The sequence below is a fragment of the Schistocerca nitens genome, chromosome 1 (assembly GCF_023898315.1).
Source record: "Schistocerca nitens isolate TAMUIC-IGC-003100 chromosome 1, iqSchNite1.1, whole genome shotgun sequence".
Lineage (NCBI taxonomy): Eukaryota > Metazoa > Arthropoda > Insecta > Orthoptera > Acrididae > Schistocerca > Schistocerca nitens.
The window spans coordinates 25,662,737-25,679,812 of NC_064614.1; the positions used below are offsets into that span (position 1 = coordinate 25,662,737).

Below are 17,076 nucleotides of genomic sequence, written 5' to 3' on the forward strand. Positions count from 1 at the left end.
AAAGTTCTAAGTTCTTAGATGTGCATATTAATGAAAACTTAAACTGTAAAAACCATATAGTAGACCTATTAAAATATTTAGGTTAAACTACTTTTGTCATAAGATTAATTGCCAACTTTATGGATATAGAAATCAGTAATTAAAATTTTTTATTTATTTTATTTTATTTATTTATTGATTTATTTAAAATTCATGTTCAGTTTACCATATTTTGGATTATTTTCCTTTACTGACATCTTTCGAGATAGTTTTGATTTGCACAAAAGAAAGTAAATGGATTTATATGTGGGGTTCATGAACATACATGTTTTAGGAAACTATTTAAGCAGTTGGGAATATTAACTACAAACAAAATTGTTTGCATGCAGTTTTTGCAAAGTGATAGAAAAAATGAGCCGTATCTTTTACATGACTTTCATCTTTGTAATTTCTTCATCTAAAAAAATTCACTTATGCATTCGTGGCATAAATGGTCTGTTAAGCAATTCTGCATTTTACTTTTAAACTGTGCATATATCTATACAGGGTGTTACAAAAAGGCACGGCCAAACTTCCAGGAAACATTCCTCACACACAAATAAAGAAAAGATGTTATGTGGACATGAGACCGGAAATGCTTAATTTCCATGTTAGAGCTCATTTTAGTTTCGTCAGTATGTACTGTACTTCCTCGATTCACCGCCAGTTGGCCCAATTGAACGAAAGTAATGTTGACTTCGGTGCTTGTGTTGACATGCGATTCATTGCTCTACAGTACTAGCATCAAGCACATCAGTACGTAGCATCAACAGGTTAGTGTTCATCACGAACGTGGTTTTGCAGTCAGTGCAATGTTTACAAATGCGGAGTTGGCAGATGCCCATTTGATGTATGGATTAGCACGGGGCAATAGCCGTGGCGCGGTACATTAGTATCGAGGCAGATTTGCAGAACGAAGGTGTCCCGACAGGAAGACGTTCGAAGCAATTGATCGGCGTCTTAGGGAGCACGGAACATTCCAGCCTATGACTCGCGACTGGGGAAGACCTAGAACGACGAGGACACCTGCAATGGATGAGGCAATTCTTCGTGCAGTTGACGATAACCCTAATGTCAGCGTCAGAGAAGTTGCTGCTGTACAAGGTAACGTTGACCACGTCACTGTATGGAGAGTGCTATGGGAGAACCAGTTGTTTCCGTACCATGTACAGCATGTGCAGGCACTCTCAGCAGCTGGTTGGCCTCCACGGGTACACTTCTGCGAATGGTTCATCCAAAATGTGTCAATCCTCATTTCAGTGCAAATGTTCTCTTTACGGATGAGGCTTCATTCAAACGTGATCAAATTGTAAATTTTCACAATCAACATGTGTGAATCCGCACGCAATTGTGCAATCACATCATCAACACAGATTTTCTGTGAACGTTTGGGCAGGCATTGTTGGTGATGTCTTGATTGGGCCCCATGTTCTTCCACCTATGCTCAATGGAGCACGCTATCATGATTTCATATGGTATACTCTACCTGTGCTGCTAGAACATGTGCCTTTACAAGTACGACATAACATGTGATTCATGCACGATGGAGCTCCTGCACATTTCAGTCGAAGTGTTCGTACGCTTCTCAACAACAGATTCGGTGACCGATGGATTGGTAGAGGCGGACCAATTCCATGGCCTCCACACCCTCCTGACCTCAACCCTCTTGACTTTCATTTATGGGGGCATTTGAAAGCTCTTGTCTACGCAAGCCCAGTACCAAATGTAGAGACTCTTCGTGCTCGTATTGTGGACGGCTGTGATACAATACGCCATTCTCCAGGGCTGCATCAGCGCATCAGGGATTCCATGCGATGGAGGGTGGATGCATGTATCCTCGCTAACGGAGGACATTTTGAACATTTCCTGTAACAAAGTGTTTGAAGTCATGCTGGTACGTTCTGTTGCTGTGTGTTTCCATTCCATGATTAATGTGATTTGAAGAGAAGTAATAAAATGACCTCTAACATGGAAAGTAAGCGTTTCCGGACACATGTCCACATAACATATTTTCTTTCTTTGTGTGTGAGAAATGTTTCCTGAAAGTTTGGCCGTACCTTTTTGTAACACCCTGTATATATTTATTAAGTTACAATCTCATACTTAAGGTAATGTCCTTTGTTTGAAAAAATTACAATACCTTTCATTCAATATATCACAGTTAATAGTTGCCAAGCAGAATGTTCACATGTTTAGTTCTTTCATTGAGCTGCCCTAACTGGACAGTCCAGTATAGCACAGCATGCTATTTTTCCCTGCATACACTGTTGGCTATGCTTATGTCAGGTGGTTGGTGAAGCATTTTATTTTCTTGTACAGTGTGCTTGTAGTGTGCCTTTTAACATTATATATGACTAAGTGAATTATTTACAAAGAATATTGCTGAACTTTCATCGTGAATTAGATATCATACATTATATGAATATTAAACAATAGGAAGTCCAGAGAGGAATAACAACAACACGTGAAGGATAGCGTGCTACTCATCACATAGAGGTGGCATTGGGTCGCAGACAGGCACAATGATAAGACTGCTAACCATTTAAACCCTTGGACAAAAAAGTCCTTCATCTGAAACAGAAAGCACACACACATTCACACAAGCACAACTCACACACATGGCCACTGCCTTTGGGTGCTGGGGCCCATCTGTGGATTGCAATTGCATCTGATATGAATGGCAATCTGCTGGGGTGAGCAGTGGGAGTAAGGAGGTGGGTTGGGGCAGGGAGGGTGAGCAATAACAGGGTATGGATGGGACAAGATGATGTGCTGCCTGTGGAAGCACACTGGGATGAGGTGGGGATAGGATGGGCTGCTAGATGCAGAATCCTAGGCTGTGGTTGTTGTGGGGGGGGGGGGGGGGGGGGGTGAAGGGAGAGGGGAGACAAGAAGAGGAGAGAAGAGAAGAGGATAGATAGGTGGAAGACAGGGACTAGTGAATGTAAAGGCCAGAGGGGGTACATCATGTTCTGGACTGTGGGTGAGGGCACCCTATCTACATTCCTCCATAACCTGAATACCTCCCTCCCTATTCACTTCACCTGGTCCTCCTTAACCCAATAAGCCACTTTCCTTGATGTTGAGCTCCACCTCCAGGGTAGCTACATCAGTACCTCCATCCACATCAAATTACCAATCACCAACGGTACTTACACTTCCAATGGCTGCCACCCATTCCATACAAAAGAAGCCTTCTGTACAGACTAGACACCAGAAGTCATCACATCTGTAGTGACAAGCAACTCCTCTCCAAATATACAAAGGGTCCCACTGAGATCTTCATAGAGCAAAATTATCCTCCTGACCATGTTCAGAAACAGATCCCCCATGCCTTGCTTCTCCAGTCACCTACCACCTCCGACATATCCACTGTCTGACTCAAAGGAGCACTCCTCCCATAACTCAATACCACCCAGGACTGGAGAAACAGAATCAAATTCTCCGCCAGGATTTTGATTACCTCTCTTTGTGGCCTAAAATTAATACTCTCCCCACTATCCTCCTCACCCCACCTACAGTGGCATTCCACTGCGCAGAAAACCTATTCAATATCCTTGTCCGTCCCTACTCCACCTCTGCTCCCAGCCCCATGACTCATGGCTCACATCCCTGCAACAGACATAGATGCAAGATCTATCTCGGGCGTCTTCCCACTAGTACCTATTCCAGTTCTGTCACATGCACCTCTTCCCTTGTGAAAGGTATTTGTGAAAGCAACCATGTGACTGCATACTAAGCTGGAACCACTGTGGTGCATGACAAATAACAAGCTGTCTGTCTGCATGAATGACCACTGCCAAACTGTGGCCATCCAGTTGCTGAACATGCTGCCCAATACTATGTGCTTCATCTGAATGATTGCTTCACAGCTTGTGCCATCTGGACCCTTCCTACAATACCAACTTTTCTGACAATACCAACATTACTGAATTGTACAGGTGGGAACTTTCCCTACAACATAACCTTTGTTCCCATAACACCCTGGCCTCAACCTTCACTAGCCCCTTTTCTCCACCTACCTGTCACTTTTCATGTTCTCTCTCCAGCAGTCACATGCCTTTCATCTTCCATTCCCACTACACAAGTACTAGTGTCCCCCCCCCCCCCCCCATCAGCAAGAGCTCCCAACTCTGTGCCTAGCACCCCACCGTGTCACCACCACATCCATGCACACTCTCAGAGGCAGTGCAGTATCTCCCCCACACCTACCCTGCCAGCTCTCATCCTGCCTACCCCATGCTGCCTCCTTATCCCCACCACCCACTCCATCAAACTGCTGGTCATATCAGATGCAGTCGCAGTCCCAGTCAGGCTCCAGTGCCTGGAGATAGTGACCATGTGGGGTGAGTCGTGCTTGCAAGAATACCGTATTTACTTGAATCTAAGCTGCACTTTTTTTCCAGTTTTTGTAATCCAAAAAACCGCCTGCAGTTTAGAATCGAGTGCAAAGTAAGCGGAAGTTCTGATAAATGTTGGTAGGTGCCGCCACAAGTAAAAAAAAAAAAGGGTGGTAGAAGACGAGCTTTTTTCTCCGCCCTGAGTTTCGACCACTGCATTTTCATACATTATCCAATGAAGTAAATACAAATTCCGTATTGTTCATCTTCGAATGTAGCAGCATTTCAATGTACTACAAAAATCTGACTGGCAAGACTGTTTGGGATATTTGTCAATATGGCCAACTGAATTTTTTCCTAGCTGTCAGAAGAGGTGGTTGCTAGTAAGAAATTTTATGAATTGTGAATCACATGCAGATTTTCTTCACCATAAGAATGATACGAATATAAACATTTTGCCATGTATTCTTTCGTGTTTGCTGCTATCTCATTTAAATCCTGTCTGCCTAATAAACTACGAAACTAGAGTGAGACAACAACAAATGCGGAAGAATATACATATCATGTCATGTTTATGTTCTTATTATTCTTATGCCTACTAGTGATACAGTCAGAAATGAAGCACGGCAATTGACTACCGTATTTACTCGAATCTAAGCCGCACTTTTTTTCCGGTTTTTGTAATCCAAAAAACCGGCTGCGGCTTAGAATCGAGTGCAAAGTAAGCGGAGGTTCTGAAAAATGTCGGTAGGTGCCGTCACAACTAACTTCTGCCATCGAATATATGTGGCGCTACACAGGCTTGCTTTGCAGGCACAAAGATAAATACTGGCGCCAAAACCTCTGCGTCAGTAAATAAATTTTAAAAAAAGGTGGAAGACGAGCTTTTTTCTCCGTCCCGAGTTTCGAGCACTGCATTTTCATACATTATCCAACGAAGTAAATACAAATTCCGTATTGTTCATCTTCGAATGTAGCAGCATTTCAATGTACTACGAAAATCCGTCTGGCAAGACTGTTTGGGGTTTTTGTCAATATGGCCAACTCTATATTCTGAATTTTTCCCTAACTGTGAGAAGAGATGGTTGCTAATAGGAACTTTTATGAATTGTGAATCACATGCAGTATTCTCTTCACCACAAGAATAATACGAATATAAACATTTTGCAATGTATTCTTTCGTGTTTGCTGCTATCTCATTTAAATCCTGTCTGCCTAATAAACTACGAAACTAGAGTGAGACAACGGCAAACGCGGAAGAATATACATATCATGTCATGTTTATATTCGTATTATTCTTATGCCTAATAGTGATACAGTCAGAAATGAAGCACGGCAATTGACTAGATTTTTAAATCTAAGATGCCACTAATTTCTGTGCAGAATGTAATGTACTAAAGAGGCGTCTGCAAAGATTTTCAGACGGAGAAAAATTTTCGCTAAACTCTCGTTCAGAACATCTTCTATCATACGCAGTCTATTATTTGGTTCTTGTTGATCATTATCAAAGAAAGCAGTATTGTAAGTAACAACAAATAGCAGTCTCTTGCCATTGTTTCGCTAATGAGACAATTCCTCCCTTGTTTTCATTGTTAGCGGCGGTAGCGCGCACAAAAGCAAGCCATGCCGCGAGCGGCGACAGGCCGTAAACACTCATTATCAGAATGCGACAAACAATGCATGACACAGTACAGTAATGCATTTTCAGCTTAGAGTGACGTAAACACCTATAACAAAGAGAACGGCACTTATCAGATCAAAGAAAAATAAGCAATCAATTCAAACCAGTCGAAGCACGTGAAAAAGAAAGGATACCCTTATAAATACGGATGGAGCGCCTGACGCATAGCAGTGACTACCTGGTAAAATTTAACTGCTAAGCTTACAACTTGGACCAAACTACTGTAGCTGTATCGTCATTCATTTGACCTAAATTGTGTCTCATATTACAATGGACCAACTTTGCTTCGATTTGCAAGTGTGGCCTAAAACTTTTCTCTCCCCTTGAATTTCGAGTCTCGAATTTCAGGTGCGGCTTAGATTCGGGAAATTTTTTTTCCCTTGATTTCGAGTCTCATTTTTCAGGTGCGGCTTAGATTCGAGTGCGGCTTAAATTCAAGTAAATACGGTGTGTGTGTGTGTGTGGGTGTGGGTGTGTACGTTTTCTCTTTTGGAAGAGGAACTTTTTTGTCCGAGGGCTTAAATGTCTTTTCATTGTACCTGTCTGCAACTCAGTATCTTCTCTGTGTAGTGTGTAGCAATCTATCCTTTTCATATTGTTATTATTTGTATATCACTGGCTTTTAGCATAATCTTTGTGTTGTCGAATTGTAGGCAACTGAAATGTTCATTTGAAATGGAACAGGTTGTGGCATAGTAAACACATACCTGAAATTCAGCGTTGGTGCCTTTTATTAACATTTCTCCAAAGTGTTTTGGGAAACAAATGTATCCTTCACCCAGAGGATTTCCATTTGAGTACATGGAGCACTTCCAAAGCATCTTCTTACTGACTGAACTTCCCAGTAAGATATCTAGAAACTGGGATGGAAACTGCTATCATTGGTGGTTGTCAGTCCCTATATCACTTCTCATCATGGGTGATTAAATTTTCTGTGCATTAACTAGTGGGATTATCATGAATGACAGGGAACACATTGTCATTGTCCAACCACTACACCTATCAGATCAAAGTATGACGACCTGACACCAGCATCCCCATTCCTACATCCAATCTACTTGAAGGTTGGTGCCATCCCTGGAGCATGGATTCTGCAAGTCAGATGAGATTGTACTGTGTGGGATCTAAACTCAGCATTCGCTCAGTGATGAGCGTGGTTCCATGATTGGAGCTGCTTCCAGCAGTGGCTCAGACATTGGTCTGCAGAGTGGCATGAAGTGATTGCTTATCAGAATTTATTCTATTAAAGATGACAATGGCTGCTGAAGCCTAGGGTTGCACTAGTAATTCATTGTTAGTACCTTTTACAGAAGAAACCTGCAACGGCTGCTTCTGCCTATTAATGTGTAACTTGACTTGTTCCTCACCCACGAAAACTTTCCTTCAGCATGAAATTTATGGAAAATGATTCGTAAACGAATTCTGTGTCATTTTACCTGGCAGATGTATAAGTGAATGAACTGTGATTCTATCTGGTAGGGCGTCTCAAATACTCAGGGATGGCTCACTTAAGTTTTCAGTACATGGTCATCTCTGTTGGTATGCTACACTTTCCTGGTATTCTCTCTTGATAAGTTGTCAGCCGTTCCCGTTCCTTACAAGTGACCTTGTGAGCTCTTTTCATTTCGTATAATTCCAAATTATGTCTAGATATTTAATCGATGTGACTGACTCAAATAGCATACTACTAATACAGTATTCGAACATTACAGGAATGTTTCTCGTATACATCAACATTAGTGCACATATTTTAAACATGGCTGACAACAGCAACTGTAAATAAATCTTCAACATATAAAGTATACAGCCAACTGGTTGAATAAGTTTAATGTAAAAACATATGCAACCAATTGGCTGTATACTTTATATGTTGAAGATTAGTGTATATTTATCCACATTTAAAATATTCACTATACATTTATTCTTGCAGTCATGATCATTATTACTCACCTCCAGTAGGATAGCATTGTATATCAATAAGCCTGCCTCAATGACTTTTTCACCTCAGTGAAGTTTTGGTGCTCATTTTCATACTTTTTGTTTTCAGATACATCTCCATTGGTCTGTACAACTCCATTCTTAAATTCAATCTGTATGCCATTACTGGCTGGAAACTCTCAAGGCATTGTGTATGCATAAATGGAAAGTTTTTCATTATGCCTACATGTTTCCTACCTTTTGTTTGGCTAGAGTGAGGGCTGCGTTTTAAATTGTAACCGTCCTAAAGCGTACTGATGTTGCTGATGATAGAGAGAGAGGAAAGGAGAAAAAAATCCACAGCCACATGATCTACATCCTTGAAACTCTGCCAACATGTTCAGAATTTAACTCAACACTGTTCAATGACCAAGAACCATAAATAGCTGCACTTCCTTCAGTTGTTGAACAACTATGATTTTGCATTGTGACAACTGATTGTGGAGGTGTTCTACATTCTCACTTTGAGAACAAAGTGAGTTATTACTGACAGGCAGAAACTTGCATTACTTTTTTAGTTGAACACAGTAGTCAAAATATGTTAGAATGAATTTTAGATGGAAGATCTGAGAGGGAAAAAGTCCAATTCGATTAGGAGGATGAATGTTTGCAATTGGGATGACATACTCTACAAAGACAAACAACCCCCCTCCACTTTTTGAAAAGCGTTCTTCACTATTTTCTAGTTATGAAGGAGGATTTTAAATACGAAGTACTTCTAGGTTGTACAGCCATGACAGTTTTAAACTCCCGCCTGAGGTCGAGTCCTCCCTTGGCCATGGGTGTGTGTGTTGTTCTTAGCATAGCATAGTTTAAGTTAGTTTCAGTACTGTGTAAGTCTAGGGACCGATGACCTCTGCAGTTTGGTCCCTTAAGAACTCACACAGATTTGAACATTTGAATTAGATTGATGATGTATTTCAATGTTTAATATATGTCCGTATGGGTTAATTTATAGGTTCTGAAGAAGATACCATTATTGGCATCAAAACCTAGGTAAACTAAAAAAAAAAAAATACCTTGCAACTGAAGGCTGAATTTCTTATTTTTTGAACAATTCGCGGTTGCTGAAGTGCTGCATTATGTTAAATATTTGTATATTCATGATAGTTTGACATCATCCAAAACATAGGGTTCTTAAAACAAGGCAGTATTTCCTATAACATTTATGTAGCTACATCAAGAATTTATGATTATTTTTACTATAGAGGTTGATGCCAATTAGCTATTATCTAAAGGGTGAGACTCTGGCTTTGCAATCTTGACTGTGTCCAGGGACAGATGATGATGCTGTACATGAAGTGGTGATCCTGGCATGGTGACAATGTAATGGTTCAAATGGCTCTGAGCACTATGGGACTCAACTGCTGAGGTCATTAGTCCCCTAGAACTTAGAACTAGTTAAACCTAACTAACCTAAGGACATCACAAACATCCATGCCCGAGGCAGGATTCGAACCTGCGACCGTAGCGGTCTCGCGGTTCCAGACTGCAGTGCCTTTAACCGCACGGCCACTTCGGCCGGCCGACAATGTAATGACTGTTGAGTATTTCACTGGTGCTGGAGTAAGCAATGGACAGGTGGCTTAGGGAACTGGTGGAGCAGACTATTCTACGGTGAACCATCAGCAATCACTTTGATGCCAATGTTGTTGGCATGCATAGGTGTCCATGAATGGACAACTGTGTGTGGTCAAGAGTTCTTCAGTGTGGAGCAGTTTTTCTGGTCACTTGGCTTCTGACTCTGACAAACACATGCTTGATAGAAGCGTATTTTTCTGTGCTGGACTGTGAACCTAGGAAGTCTTGTACTTTCATATCCATTTTATCCTTAAGGGCAGCCACTGTAAAACTATATTTAGAAAGGTTAACAACGGCATTATGGGAATGTTTTGTCTCTGGATTTGGTGCCGTGTTGATAGGGTGTTTTCAGGGATGTGGCAAGTTGAAAAAGTCATCTAGGCAGAGTTTAGCTGCTATGAGGGGCGAATGAGGAGATACGCTGTGAGTATGGTAGGGGTTGGATAGTGGTGCCCCGAGGCAGCTGTAGGATGTCAGCAGACTGGATAACTTATGGAGGTGGTGACTGGAATGCTCCTTCAGATGCTGGAGAGCAAGGGATTCGATTTCAGGGATGTGATGTTTGGAGTTGGGCTTGCACAGTAGTAGCATCTTGCAGAGGGAGCAGAGATGGTTCTAGGATGCCTGTGCCATGGAGATGGGTTTTTGCAGTATTAGGGTATCTGCCCTGGGTGAAATTTCAGGAATCCCAAATTTATATTCTTGAAGAGAAAAACCTTGTTTCACAAAGTGCCCATCATCCAGTGCACATTACTCTATCGATTATTCATATGATTTTGACTTGCATCCCAGTTGATTTTTGAGCATATCTGAACACGCTCTAAGTTGGTTTCCGAATGAATCATAAGTTGATTTCTGGATGCACAGATAATGTGCAAGATGTATCTGCCAGGGGAATTCCCATTGCATCTAGAAATAAAAAACTTTCCCTCAGACAAAAGGGGATGGGACTATATGAGCTGAGCCAAATAAACCTGCATGGGAGAATGCCAATTCCTGTTTGTTTATGTGGTTGATTGGCTGAGCAAATGATCAGCATTGTTATAATTATTGGTGGATTCCATAGATTCAGATTACCAGAGTGTAAATAAACGACTAACAGGAATAACAGTTAAGAAAAGTTACATATTATCTTCTTGATATATCAAAGAAAACGAAATTTTGACAGAAAATTTTTGCCAGATTGCTACACTACCAGTTTTACAGTCATCAGATAGCAGCCGCTCTAAGTTTTGTGTTAGGAACTGTGCAGAAAATGCATCGAACAAACACATAATAACGCCTAACGAGGGAATAGACATGGGATAACAGAACTTGTGATTCTGGCAGGGTTATTGAAGTTAACTGGAGAATAAGTTTTGACAGTGGCAAGAATAGTTACAGAATTAGTGATGACAAGATTGTTTGTTAGAACGGGGGAGGAAAATAAACGGGGACAACACACAAATTGTATGGAAGAATATGACGATTCCAAATTTATATAAGTATTTTGTACTACTACTTTTCAATCTCATGTTTGAGAAACTGGAGCTTATGAATGAAATATGAGACTGTTCCCTAACAAAACATTTTGCTTGGAGTAGGCCTAATAGGTGTTTGATATTGGTATTTCATGAATTATGTTCTGTTGTGTTATTTATGTAATTTTGCTTATTTGATGTGAGTTACAATTGCTGCAATATTAGAAAGGCCTATTTTGTTTTATCTAGCAGACAGTGACAAGCTGTGAGAGATGTAATCAAATCGAGAAACCACACCAGTCTTGGGTACTGTTCATATTTACAGCTATTTCAAGATTAGACAATGATATATTGTGTAGCAAAATGTTGGCCCAACTTTGAGGTAATAGATTCTTTCACAGAAAGGAAAGCATGCAGTGTAAAGTTGAAGCAAGATTAGAGAGAGAAAATGCTGGGACCTAAGGATTGAATAAATGTGTCCTGTCTTATTTGTCTCTTGTCTTTACAGGTTTCATGTTTCCTATATTTAATTTTATGTCACACAAAAGAGAAAGCTATTAGCTGATAGGTAATAAAGAGTGCAAATTTTGTGAAGAGTTATTATTCCTCTGCTCACAAATAGTCCCACCCAGTATTAATTGTGAGTCTATTTTAAGGGGGTAGGGCCAGGAGAGGCACCACAGAACATTTTAATTTCCACTGTCCTGAATGTAGGTTTGGTGGCTTCCATTATAAAATATACACATTAGAATTCTGAGAGCAAACTACAGTGATGTGCAATAAAAGAAAGCTGTGTGAAGAGGTGTAGCACTGCACTTTGACACACTTAAAACTGAATAACATGTCTTACATTTCCTCAAACACATTTATTTTATATATCAAATCTTCAGAAATATATGCGCTACAAAGTGAACATATTTTTAAAAAATTGTTTGTTATTTTTCTTTTAATTTTTGACATCTTATCTCAAATGCTCAAGGGGGCAGGGGGTGACACCATCAAGTTTTTGCCCAGTTCAAAATTATCGTAGATCCTGGGCTGAGGTCAGGGATTGGTGAAATCTGAATAGGTGTATGTCATTGTGTGAAGGCAGGGATGGGATCCTCACTCCTCTGTTGGCACGTGCTGAGAGCTGCATTATTACACATAGCTTTTCCTGTTTCTTTTTGCTACATGTCAAAATTGATACTGATTAGACTGTAGTTTTAGCTTCTGTTTCCTATTTTTGTTTTAATGTTAAACAATGTTAATGTGATACAAATTCACTAATAAATTTTTTAGGCACCATTGGCTGACACCTGGAATGGAGAGATATTGGGATACACAGTCTACTGGAACATTCATGGAAACATGTTTGATGAAAAAAATAGTACAAATAAGCTAGAGGTTGGTAAAGTTTTTCTGCAATAAATTTTAAAAATTCTAAGTAAGTCATTATACAATCATTTTTATCTTTATATCAAATATGCAATTACAGGTTCGAGGTTCTTCTAACACAGAGATCCGATTGAAACAATTGAAGAAATTCACAAAATATGATTTGTATGTGCAAGCCTTCAATGATATGGGGCCTGGACCACTGTCATCACCTGTTACTATTACAACTAAAGAGGGAGGTGAGTGTCACTCTTAATCAACAGCAGCTAAACACTTTGGCTTGCATTGCTCATGCATATGTAAACACTGTACTTAACAACAAAAACAGATGGACATATCGTAACACCTACTGTAGAGTATTATCTGTGCTTATTTTGTTGGTTTTGTGGTCATCATTAAAGAAGAGTGCTGATAACTGGCAAAGTTTTCATGTTTGCAAAGTTATTTTTGAAAGAATCAAAATTTACTAACATATATTCATGTTTTCTGCATGAGGCATACAAAAGCAGTGAGCACACTTTTTTTAGAATAAAGTTTACTACACTCAGAATTCAGATTAATATTTTTGTGACTGCACTAGTTTCTGCTGGATATTAATTTTCACTATCCTCTAGGATGAGCCTTGGCATAAGTCTACCTTTTCATATGTCTATATGATATAACTGGCTAGAAAAAAATCTACTCATCAAGTGTAGAAAGAAGAAAACACATAGAAAAGCTAAGGAAATGTCCAAGCTTTTGGAGCCAATGGCTGCTGCCTGTAGCAGAAGGGTTGAAGCAGAAGGAAGAGGAATGGAGGGAAAAGGACTGGTGAAGTTTAGAAAGTGGAGAGAATTGTAGAAAAACTGCCGAGAACCCCATAACTCTCCGTATTTCCTAAACTGTGCCAGTCCTTTTCCTTAATCCCTCTTCCTTCCCATTTAACTCTTCTGCTGGAATAAGCAGCCACTGGCTCTGAAAGCTCGCAAATTTCCTTAACTTTTAGACTACACTTACTCTTTGATCTGCTCATGGCAGACTTTCACTGGTATGATATTCAATTCACCATCTTATGGGGAACATGTTTTACCAGCTGTTCTACATGACTGTGAACATCATAGCTGTGTCTGATCTTTTTAAGGTGAAATGTGCTTTAGGCACTCAAATAGAGGCAAAAAGGGTTGTTAACTGTACATCATCTGGAAACTGGAGAAAATGAACTCAACTTCAGAATTTGAAATGGGAACAGGGGGGGGGGGGGGGGGGGGGAACTAGTATTTCTGAATAAACCTCTAGAAACTGAACTTTTTGTCTGAAAAGTATTTTTATATTTTCCATCATTTTGAAGAGATAATCAAAAACTCCTCCTCAAGTCAATGATTTGGACAGTGCTTTACACAAAACTAAATTAATACAATGGAGAAACAGCCAAAATTACAAATTTCATTTTTTGAATTATCTGTATGCTTTGTAAATGTTCATTTGCTCTTTAAGTTGCAGGCACGATTAGAAGACACTCACATGTAGCTTCTGGCTACAGCTTTTGACAGTAAAGGGAGACATACGCTTGCACGCACTCACACACACACACACACACACACACACACACACACACACACAATCTCCAGCTCCAGCATCTCGGGCTGGAATGCCAAACCTATCTATCTTTTCGTACATTGTTATTATTCCTATCTGGAGTTTCCATTGTTTAATTCATTTGCTCTTTGTTATATGTATATCTTGACATGGTACTTATATTTTGGGAAATACCCTTAAGACTTTCTGAGTGATATGAAAATGGATCCTGACCCGAAACTAGTCATCAAATAAATAAAAACAAAATTTGATACTTTTATCTGCTGTTCCATTTTATTGATTAACACTAATTGCTGCCCTGCAATTACTACAGAATTTTGTAAGTTCAAAAAAAAATAAATTGTTAAACTGTTTGCTGTGAACCACTTGTATGCCTGTTCCTCTATTCTCTCAGCTGTGTTTTTAATATGGATGTGTTAGGACATTGTGCCATCAGCAAATACCACAATTTTGAAGAGTCCTCCAATGCCTTTGTTAAATTATGTATTTTGGTTAAGAAAAGCAGTGGGCCAAGTAAGAAACCTTGTGGACACAACATTTAAATGGTTTCCCATTCTGGTTGTTCCTTCCCCCCACCCCACCCCTTCCTCTGTTTTCCATGATTAAAATGCGACTCCATATGTGCCAGGGGATTTCTTTAATGTCATGACATTTTAATGTCTCTTGTATAAATTTGTGATCCACATACAAAATTGAAGCCCATGGATGGCTGCTATGAGGAGGACTCAGGTTCAGTTCTCGGCACTGCCAGAGGGTGTTCCTTGGTGGAGGGACTGTAACAGGGTGCAGTCAGCCTCATGATGTCAGTTGAGGAGCCACTCAGTTGAGAAGTAGCCATTCTTAGGTCAAAAAAGCTGACTAAGACTGGGAGAGCGATAGGCTGACCTCATGCCTTTCCATACCACATCCACATGATATCATTGGTGGTCATTTGGTACTGATTGGCCCATATGGGCCAGAATGTGGACCTTTGTTTTTTATTTATATATATAAATTCATTAGATGATATATTCCTTTCTCTGTAGTCAATCCTTTAGAGAATCCAGACTGAGTAGTTGTTAAAAGATTATCAAAAAAGTGATCCAGTATTCTGTTATATGTCAGTTACTTAGTTTTTTAAGAACATCAGGAGAAAAGGGATGGGTCAGTAATTAGAGGTGATTCATTCACCTACACGCTTTAAAATGGGTGTTATAACCTCATACTTCAGTCCTTCAGGAAATAACACCCTGACTATTTTACTCATGATAAAGGCAACTAAAGGAAGGTGCCATCAAACCAGCACAAATTTCAGAATTTTGGCTGAAATACCACCAGAGCCCAAGAGCTAATGATTTTTGTCATCCCTTTTAACAGTTGATTTTGTAAAATTGATGTCTGGTGATGGAGTATGCAATGCTTATCTCAATGAATATGCTGGATATACTTTTGATAGTCAACTTTTTGTCTCTGTGGTTAGAGTTACTGGTAAGATAAAATCTTTGAATTTAGTTGCCAGTAATTTTCATTTTACATCGCATGTCTCTCACCTATTGCCACAAGGGGTGGAATATCACCACGTTTACTCATATGGTTCCTAATAATACTCCAAATTCTCCTCTGTATGATGAGAGATTATTAAATTGGATGTATCAATCTTGCAGTGGCTTCTGAATCATTCCATTGATTTTAAAACTTTTACTTTCAATGCAATATTGTTGTTGACCTTAGCTTGTAATGCATTCATAGTGTTTTGAGTGTAGAATACCCATCACAAATGTGACATTTATTTATTTTTTTAAATTTATTTATTATCTTTTTTTTGCATATAGTCACCAACTGATGACTTTTGCAAACGTTATAGCATTTTTGTACAAACAGTAGCAATTTGCAATTCACATGTACAAGAAGCCACTTACGGGTGATGCACTTGGCAATATATGGTACAGAACTTCCTAATGCAACATACAGTTGTTACATAGTATAGGTATTTGCATTTACAGCATGTTGCTACAAAAATAATATATATTACAATCTCCTCAGAATAGTACATCGTATAGATAGAATAGTTAGGCCTACATTTAAGAGTAGCTACATTTTAATATCAGTATTCATTCAGTGAGTACAAACATTTGAGAGTTAAGAATGATTTTAATTCCCTTGTGAATACTTTACCTCTGTGGCATCTTATAGCACTTGGCAGTTTGTTAAACCATATCTGGCCATTAATCCAAGGACTATGATCTGTTGTCTTTAGTTTAGTTCCCTTTCTGAAGAAGCAATCTTTTTGTCTTGTGTTATGGGTATGCACATCAGAGCATTTAGTTTCATTATTTTTATGGTCCACAAAGAATGTTATTAATTTGTACAGATACAAGGAATATACTGTTAGATATTTATGTTGTACAATGGTTTCCCTACATGAATCTCTGTATCCTAGTTGATGCATGGTCCTGCTTGCTCTTTTCTGCAGTTTTAGGATTCTGTTCATGTGACTATCAGCACCACATCCCCATAACTCTATTCCATAATTAGTATATGCAAATATTGTCCCATAATAAGCAGTTTTTAATGTTTCTTCAGAGACTAATTTTGATAGTTTGCTAATTAAGTGCCACGAACTGCTGATTTTACTGCATACAAAATTGATATGGTCTACCCATCTAAGATTTTCATCTAGGTATATCCCCAAAAATTTACATTTTTCAGTGTCTACTTTTTTGATGCCACTTATATCATCAATACAGGTTTGGTATGAATTACCATCGTGTTGCCCATGTATATTCATTGTACACTGTCAACCAGTTTAACGTGATTTTTGCATTCCAGAAGCTAATGTCAGCTTTTAATAAGTGACACTGTTTCATAATATTAATGGAGCTTAACGCAGATCTGTATATTCACAGATTTTAAATGTTGAACTGCTGGTGCTGACTCAGTATTTGTGATTATGGTTTTGTACTGCTTATATTCACAGATTTTAAATGGTGAACTGCTGGTGCTGACTCAATATTTGTGATTATGGTTTTGTACTACTTGTATTATTCTAATTTATTATATTTTGATAACGTTGGGATATCACGAGATA

At 39.2% G+C, this 17,076-nt stretch overlaps 1 protein-coding gene across 1 annotated transcript in view; it reads left to right on the forward strand.

Moving 5' to 3' along the window:
• LOC126257285 (Down syndrome cell adhesion molecule-like protein Dscam2) overlaps positions 1–17,076 on the forward strand; it is a 587,314-nt gene that overhangs the window by 416,552 nt on the left and 153,686 nt on the right. Inside the window, exons 22-23 of the mRNA XM_049955551.1 lie at positions 12,339–12,443; positions 12,535–12,673. Coding sequence (XP_049811508.1) covers positions 12,339–12,443; positions 12,535–12,673 — 244 coding nt within the window. The remainder of the gene's footprint in view (positions 1–12,338; positions 12,444–12,534; positions 12,674–17,076) is intronic.